Source organism: Cucumis melo, chromosome 4, assembly GCF_025177605.1.
Source record: "Cucumis melo cultivar AY chromosome 4, USDA_Cmelo_AY_1.0, whole genome shotgun sequence".
Taxonomy (NCBI): Eukaryota; Viridiplantae; Streptophyta; class Magnoliopsida; order Cucurbitales; family Cucurbitaceae; genus Cucumis; species Cucumis melo.
Genome location: NC_066860.1, coordinates 10,564,222 through 10,573,489, shown reverse-complemented (window position 1 = coordinate 10,573,489; position 9,268 = coordinate 10,564,222). Strand labels below are relative to the sequence as shown.

The following is a 9,268-nucleotide window of genomic DNA, read 5'->3' as shown; positions in this document are numbered from 1 at the left end:
TAACAAAAATTGCATGTGCCACGAAATAGTAAATGCATTTACTAAAATGTTATAGTATTTGCAAAGGAATTTCATAAAGAGTAAGATAAATTCGACGGTGGAAGCAATTTGGTGGTGGAACAAATATGGTGGTGGAATGTGGAATGTGGAATGTCCAACTAAGAGAGCTTCCTTCTTAGAACTAAATTTACGAGATATGTAACTCGAGAAAGGAAAACAAATTGCGAAAACAATAACCTCAAGGGGCAACTTTGTGGTCTCATATGCTTATGAAGTCAATAGGGTCTATTGCAATTTCTTACCGTTGTCATTTTTTTACAAAAAAAGCAACATTTGCAAAAATAGCAAAAAGATTTATAGTAATAAGATCTATGTCACTATATTTTTTAATTTATAAAAATAATAAATTTAAAAGCAGATAACCTTTTAATATCACTAGCCCTCTACTAGCTGTAACATATGTAAAAAGAGTACGGACTAACTTTTCCTAAATTCTTTTTGTGATCATGTAATTTCCCTAAAAAGAAAAAAAAAAGGGTCCATTGGCATTTTGGGCGGAGGCCATCAGTTTTTCATTTCTTTTTTCTTTTCTCTTTTTTTCATTTCCCGAATTTTGGAATCCACAAAGGACGAAAATGGTATTTTGAGGAGTTTGTTTCTCTGCTCCAAAGCCTTTCTGCACCGTGACCGCCCTTATCGTCGGCATCGGCTACACTCTTCGCTTTCCGAATCAATTCTCCGGTATTTAAGTCTCCGGACTACACTTCACTATGTAATATTCCTTCATTAGGGTGTCAAATCTTTTCATTTGCTGTAAAGATAGTAATGAAATTCCCCATTTTGATCTCCATCTATGAACGCTTCGCAAGGCTAACTTTACTCTTGAGCTACGTTGGCGATTAGCGGATTTGGGTCATTCAGCCCACAATCTACACAAGACTAACTCTATCCTTCACTTATGTAGGGCCAATAAGTACAGCGTTTTCGAAAACTTTTCTTTGTGCTCAGCTCACAATTCAGATCCATCATGCCGACCGCTGGTCCTCGATCTGGTGATGCAATCTTCGCTAGTGTTGAGCGAGTGGTAAGCTTCTCAACTACTAGTCTCTCTTTTATTTTTTTATTTTTGTTTCTGCTGTTTAGTTTCTGAGGAATTTTAAGGAAATGCGAGGCAAGAGGGAGGAAATTTTATCAGATGTATTCGAAAGTACATTTTTTTTTTAGGTTTTTTATTTCATTTCTGTTATTGGGTCATCTTCTATTGATAAGAAGCTAAAGTTGAATTGATGTAGAATGCGGAGCTGTTTACCTTGACTTATGGAGCGACTGTCCGTCAATTGCTTACGGATCTAGAGGAGGTTGAGGAGGTTAACAAGCAGCTCGATCAGATGTAATTTTACTTCACATCTCGTGCTTTTTTATCTGATTCTTTTTCATAGCTTAAAATTCTGCTTTGTCCAGAGATGAATTGTGTCTTTTTGTCTGAAGTAGTTATTTGGTTTTGTCTACGCTTTGTTATTTCTTTGGTTGTTTGTTGACTCTTATCTTTGTGTGATATCATAGGAAGGCTAAGGCAATTAGAGGACGTGTATAACAAAATTGTTATACCTCTGTGGTGTACAATGTTTTGTACATTATCGAAATTTCTTTACATTCCTTACATAATAGTTTTGCAGAAGCATTGTTATGAAATGTGCTTTAACTTTAGCGCTGGAGATTTTAAAATTAGATGCATGAGAACCACTATGGATTGACCTAATTGTGTTGAGGCATGTGAGAAAAATGAAGGAACGTGGGGAGATTAGGTTCAAACTTCATAATGGCCACCTACCTAAGACAAAATCCTACAAGTCTTTTGATAACAAAATGTTGTAGAGCCAAAACCACTGTCCAGGTATGATGGAAATTATATTCTTCTATTTGGTTCTTTCATCTTCTGCACAAAAGTTGGTTTTTCATAAAAAAAGAAATAGTGTGCATGACAGGTAAATAGTAGGCATATTATGCTTTTCACTACGTCGTATGCTCATTGATAAAATACTAAAATCTCTTTTGTGCTTAAACTTAATGCCCTTGTGATAAAAGCTCTTATGTGGAGCTTGTGGGTGCAAAGGAGTAGGAGAATTTTCAAAGATAAGTTTTATTTCCTTGATTTACTTTTGTGCTGATTTCAGTTAAATACTTCTTCGTGGTGTTATAACTATTGTAAATTCTTTTGTAATGTTCCTATTTCCTTGATTCTTGTGGATTGCAATCTATTTGTAACTTGTAAGTAGTTCCTTGAGGAGGGCTTTCCCACCACCCAATCCTTAGGATGTTGGGTTTTGCCTTTTTGAATGAATACTACCCCCCCCCCCCCCCCCCCCCCCCCCCCCCCAAATAAAAGAAAACCTACGATATTGAAGTCAGGCTGATCGATGAGTTTCAGTGATCTGACTAATTGTTTTTCAGGGGTTATAATATTGGAATCAGGCTGATTGATGAATTTCTAGCAAAATCTAATATCTCTAGATGTGTGGACTTCAAAGAGACAGCTGATGTGATTGCAAAGGTAGATTGTAGTTTAATTCACATCCCAAAGTATTTTATTCTTCCTGAAAACCTTCTTGAGGCTGTTGAAGTACCCTGTCATCTCCCATTCACAACACGATTGTCACGTATTCATATTAGTATGTAAACCCTGTTCGTTTCAGGAAGCCTCTAATCTAGTCTTGTTAGGTTGAATCCTATCCTCCAAGCCTTTGGGTTTCCTTGTCCAGATGGACACTGCCATTTTCGGCAGTTGGCACTATCTGAAATTTTGACCTGCAATTGAGGGGTAGCTTCCGAGTACAGTCAGTGTATAAATTCTGATGCAATAGGCTTTTTGCAGTTAGCTAGAGTGGTTCTATTCATGTCTATTTGAACTTTTTATACCATTATGAGACGGGAGTTCTCTTATTTGCGGGATTTTGATAATATTGTTAGACGCTTGGTGCATTTTACCTATGACTATGAGTGTGGTCCTTTGTAATAACAGATAAAAATAGAAGTTATGTTGGGGGATTGTGTGAAGGGCATGGTAGATTTGTTAGATAATAGTGGTGCCCCTGAGTAGGCATTTGGGATTATCTGGTATTTTGGCTTACAATATACTCTGGTAAATGAAAGTTGAGGCCTTTTGAAGTGTGGAGATCTTAAATTATTTTCCATTTTTTATTAGGTTGGTTTAAAGATGTTTTTGGGAGTGAATGCAACGGTGACCAACTGGGATGCTGAAGGCACATGCTGCAGCATTGTTCTGGAGGACAATCCATTAGTAGACTTCGTTGAGCTTCCTGATACTTGCCAAGGTCTCCATTACTGCAACATTTTAAGTGGAGTAATTAGAGGAGCACTTGAGATGGTGAGTTATTTGAATATCCTTTTTTTTTTTCTATAATTTTGCTTGTCAGACATTGCCGATAATTATCTTCTTTAATTTCTATAATTTTGCTTAATCTTCAAAATTGTAATTAGAGTTACACGACACAGACCAAAGCTTGTTAACATCTGTAATTTTTGTACATTACATGCTTAAAAAATGAGTTTCATGTATTTTTCTCTGAAAATTTATTCAAGTATATTCGATACATTTCTAATCTTGGACCTATAGTGACTTTATAAAATTAGGGTCTAACACGTATATTATCCTAAACAAGCATTCAATGTGTCCAGCTGTCGAACATGCTACCGAAACTAAAGTGTGTTTGTGTTTCTTCATCATCATGGCTATTCTAGATTTTATTCCTTTTCAGAGATATATTCAATATATTCAATACACAATTGAAATCTTAGAGATTTATTGATATATAATATAAAATTTGAAAGTTCAAGAATGACAAAAATTAAAAGTTCATAGCTTATTCGACACGTTTTAAAATTCAAACCCAATAGATATAAACCTAAAAGTATGGGGACTTAACGACCTTTTAACCACACTTTCCCTTGATATTATAAATTCGTAGGTATGAATTTAGTTTATTTTTCTGATTGTGGTATGGTGCTTGAATCAGGTGTCAATGAAAACAGAAGTAACATGGCTACGGGACATGCTGAGAGGAGACGACAGCTTTGAATTGCAAGTAAAATTGCTGAAGCAAGTCCCTGAAGAATACCCTTATAAAGACGATGAATGAAATCACCCACCAAAGTCACTCTTAGTTTCACGTCATTTCCTCCTGTTCTTTCTTTCTCTTTTCTTTTCTTTTCTTTTTTTTTTTTTTTGTTCTGTTCATTTGCTCCAGAAAGAGATAGTGACGTTTCTAATTCCTTCAACCATCTAACATCGTAATCAAAGTTATATTATATATAACATGTTTTCTATTGTGATGGGTTAAAATGAATTTATATGGTAAAATAATTTACAGTCAATAAGTCAATGGCCGGGCTGCATAGATTACACTGTTTCAACTTTCATCTGTAGTTCTACGATAGTAGTTGTGATTGTCTTGTGAGAATACTTGAGATGCGTGTGCGAGATTTGTCCAACCGAATCTGAGTGGTTTTGATCGGTTTGACACAAATCCGATTGGAAATCGAATTGGTTATGCATACATAAAACCAAATCAAAACCGAATCACTTATGCATAAAATATTATAATTGAAATTCTTTATTAACATGAACAAAAGTCCTATAAAATTAAATTTTAAACATAGATTAAATTAGTTCCTACAAAGTTTCAAACATAGATTAAATTAATTCCTATAAAGTTACAAATACAGAAGTTTCAAAATACACGTAGAAGTTTCAAAAATTGAAGTTTGAAAGTCCATCAAAATAATTCTTATAAAGTTACAAACATAGAAGTTTCAAAATTCACCTAACATAAATAAAAGTTCTACGGTCACACAAACTTTTTCAAGACTTCTCATTTACGTTCTTATTCTTCTTCTTGGTTTTTGTATCTATACCCACTTTGAAGTCTAATTTTTTTTATTATTAACATAGTAATGACATGATCAATATATTTGAATTTTAAATTTTCAAGCATCAAGTATGTGGAATTCCATCTAGTTTAAACATCAAGGCACAACATACTCCTACAAGATATGTTTTTTTTAACGCACTTTTTAAATTTAGCAAGTCTAGCAGGAGAAGATCTAACAAACCTAACGACATTTCAAATTTGAATTAATGTATCATTCACATCTTTTAGACCATCACACATAATTAAATTCAATATATGTGCACAACACCTAACATTGCACGAAATCCCCATCCAACATAAGCGCATGTTTGAAACATTTATTTCGATAAGCAATAGCTGTATTATTTGATGAAGCGTTTATCAACGGTTAAGGTCAAAACCCTATTCAATACTCCAATGTTTCAAATATTTTTCTACCTCTTTTCCTATTGTTTCTCCTTTATGATTTTCAATCCGAGAGAAATTAATTATTCTCTTATGAAGCTTCCAATTTCTATGAAAAAAGGTATCAGTCAAAACTATATAATTAACATTTTGAATCGGTGTCCAAGTATCAGTCGTAAGTGAAACTCTAAATATTTCTTTCACAAAAATATCTCTCAACTATTCTCTCAAGTTAGCATATATTCCTAAAATATCTCTAGTAACTGTAGTTCGAAAAGGAATAACAAATCTTGGTTATACTAACAACAAAGTCTCTTCCACAAACTTCCTAAATCCCTCATTCTCCACAAACCTAAATGACAACTCGTTAATTATGATAATCTTGACAATTAGTCTTCGAGCATTCTCAATGGTAAATATCTTATAATTAATTTTTTTACCGTCCCCGTTATTTGTCTTTATTGTGATATACTAACTTTATTTCAGTCATATCTACTTTAGTGTTACCATCGCTATTGGTCAAACTTGTCGATAATTTACCTAGCGCCTAATAAAAAAAGGATCTTTATTTAGCATGAAAAAAATATCTTATTTAGCATTGTATTTTCTTTGATCTTATTTTAGCTGTTCTATTTAATTTATACAATTGTTATCATTACCGAATTTCTGTATATGTTAAGCTGAATGTCCCATAATATCTTGGATGAGTCCGAATAGTTGCATCTCTTCTTATGGTAATAGATAAATTGTTATCATTCTTATAATTTACAACTTTTGTTCTTAAGTAGGAGGTAATAATAAATTTGATTGCTATTTTAGTCTAGAATAATTTAGTTTGATAAGTATGTTGATAATCAGAAGAAGAGTACAAATGGTTTCTAGAAAAGACTTATCAATCGGCTACAACATCAAACAAGAAAAGCATACTTCAGAAGTTAAAAAAAAAAAAAAAAGAAGGAAGAGGAAGAAGAAAATCAATTTATTCATCAGAAACCGCTAATATTATACATATGCGTCATATAGAATAATGTTCTCCTCAAATTTCCAACTTGAGAGAGAACATTTAAAAACATACTTTAAAAAAGAGAAAGGTATAAGAATGATAAATTAATTATTAAGGATTTCTTTTTATATCATTGAATGTCGAAGAAAAAATACAAAGAAGAAAAATAAAATAAGCATAAATTTCAAAATAAGGAAGAAGAACCAGGTCAATTATGAAAATATCATAACAAATAAAACATTCATATTGATGGTCTACAAAGACACAAGAATAATCTTCTAACACAAATTCATTCCACATACATTTGCTAGCATGAATGGGAAAAGATACATAATTATTAAAAACTCTTGAAATGCAACGGAAATCCTTAATATTTTTTTGTCCTTGTCTGTCAATCATATAAACAAGAATTTGCTAGAGAAAAAAGTGTAGATGAAGGAACAAAAAAATATCCTTATCTATCATTCATTCCACAAACATTTGCTAGCAAGAGAAGACTCATTTTATAGTAACAAGAATGACATTGCAATAAAATTTCAAAAGTTTTGAAACCAAAGTAATTATAAATTAAAGGTAAAGTCATAAATTTTAGAGTGGTTTTCTTTTTATAAATAAATAGATAAAAGACATTTCAAATTCTACATTCTTAACATTTGATTACATTTAATGATAATTAATAATTAGAAATCATTTTTATTAATAGAATTCGATTAGAAGGGTAATGATAAAAGAAAAAAATAAAAAATATTATTGATCTAAAATGACAAAATTACCCATCAAATTAATAATGAAATAGTTATAAAGGAAGGATAAAACAGGGAGAAAAAGTTTCTCCATATAGGGACTTCTATATATAGTATATATTATATATATATATATATATTTTTTTAAATAAAGCAGTTAGGTTCGGTTTTAGAATCGGTTTAACATTTTAAACTGAACTGAACTGCATAAGAAGCAGATTTAATTTAACAAAAAATCGAATCAAACAACATGCATTCAGTTTTGGTTTGGTTTGTCAATCAGTTCGGTTTTCAACTTTATTTTGAACACCCCTAACAAACGCTCTTTCCAGATAAAGTAGATCGTAGCACACCAGAACACACGTCACAACTTCTCTTAACATCCTTCCCAATAACCTGACAACACAACATTTCATCCCTCAATTCTATGAGAAAAAGCCATGACCTGAATGATACAAGTCCAAATATCACATCCAAAATAACACGAAAATGACATGTATAGCTCAAATCAAAGGAAGTTTATATTAAAGGTGATAAAACAAATCATATTTCACCAAATATTTTTTACCCACGTGATCTTGAAGCCACCACAGTACAACAAATTTGTTCAAAGGATAACCTAGTAGACTTATTTACAAAATCATTACCTACCACAACCTTTGAAAAGTTGGTGTACAACGTTCGAATGTGGCAACTCAGAGATCTTAAGTGATGTGTTCATGTGAGGGAGTAAATTGTATTTTTATAAGTATTTCATATGTACTCCTTTTCCTTCCATAAGATTTTTTTCCCATTGGGGTTTTTCCAAGCAAGGTTTTAATAAGGTATATTTGATATATGTAATGGGCATCTAAGGGGGAGTATTATAAATATTAGTAAAATAGATGTCCATCATCCATTGTGCTTAATTAGTGCCAGATAGACAAGTGTCACTCTCCCTCTTGTCCAACTCCTATATCATATGTCTTGAAGATGCCAAGCCCTAGTGGCCATGTATTCCACCTCAAGCTTGCAAAATTATCTATAAACAGTAGCATATTTGGTGGGTTTTGGAAGACGCACACATTGGTTATGTCACACCCCCTCCCAGACTATCCTTTTTGGTGAAGAGACGACGTGAAATCAATCAATATCACTCCTTTCTCAACAACACCAGCTGATCCTTAACCACTAACCTTTAAATGAAACGCACGTGGAAGAAATCAACACAACTCATAAACAAAACAGCAGTGCAACCCATATGTTAAGAAAATATCAAAAAGAGTTTTAGACAGACTTTCAACACAACCCTGCTTAACTTCATTACAAGATGCACTCACAGCCTAACTTTAACTCTCGACCTTAACATTACATGACTGTAAGTACCAAATTTAAAACAATAAGACAACGTATGAAAGGAGGATAGAATCTTTCAGTAAACAGACAATAACTTGCTAAAATCACTCTTTAAATAATAACTTGTAAATCATGGTTACAAACCACTTTAGAAATTCATTTTTCACTCACAAATATAAAGCTTAGATTCTTGACCTATAGATTTATCCGATTTCTTCTTGACCTGAAATAATGATAATTAAGTTCAATTAATTCCCCTTGATCATGAAAATATCAAAGCTTTACTTAGAAATGCCAAAAATCACCAAAATGGCTTAAAAACTAGACTCAAAATGTGAAAATTTTCAAGTGGTTTGAAGCAAAATGTACAAGTGGTTTGTGAATACTCCTCATCTGAAGTGACCCTTATATTGAACACCTTCCATGCTAACCCCTTGACTCCTTCTACTTGCAGCAAAAATAATGTTGGCATGCAGTGGGCACCTGTAAACCACTAGACCGACATGCTAAGAGTGCCCACAAGCCTTACAATCTCGCCCATCATAAGGTTCCACACTCATAAGCATTCTACCATGACACCTTGCTAACCTCACTCAAATGGTCACATGACCCTTCCTTGCACACATGGTCTCCTCGCCCAACCACATGGTTGCCTAGCTTCAACCCCTAGGCCTTCTTTCCACAACACGTAGCCTACCAGCCCTTCATGCCAAACTTCTTCTCACCTAGGTGCTAGCTGCACAAGAAACTCCCGTAGAGGTTCTCTCGCCTAATTCCACACATCACATGTCTTGGCTGCCTAGTCATGTCTTGGGAGATTTTCAACCTCCCTCCTAGCCGCCTATCAAGTCCAT

The 9,268-nt window shown here is 33.3% G+C and overlaps 1 protein-coding gene and 1 long non-coding RNA gene across 2 annotated transcripts; both read left to right on the top strand.

The window, feature by feature from the left end:
- Positions 1-518: 518 nt before the first annotated feature.
- Positions 519-4,344, top strand: LOC103494932 (uncharacterized). The gene is made up of 6 exons (XM_008456321.3): positions 519-741; positions 965-1,084; positions 1,293-1,390; positions 2,452-2,551; positions 3,203-3,385; positions 4,035-4,344. Exons 2-6 carry the CDS (start codon positions 1,028-1,030, stop codon positions 4,155-4,157), a joined length of 561 nt encoding a protein of 186 aa, XP_008454543.1. The 5' UTR covers positions 519-741; positions 965-1,027; the 3' UTR covers positions 4,158-4,344.
- LOC127148765 (uncharacterized) lies at positions 1,397-2,371 on the top strand. Its single transcript, XR_007819849.1, has 2 exons — positions 1,397-1,894; positions 2,086-2,371. It is a non-coding gene; the product is annotated as an uncharacterized LOC127148765 (long non-coding RNA).
- Positions 4,345-9,268: the final 4,924 nt, after the last annotated feature.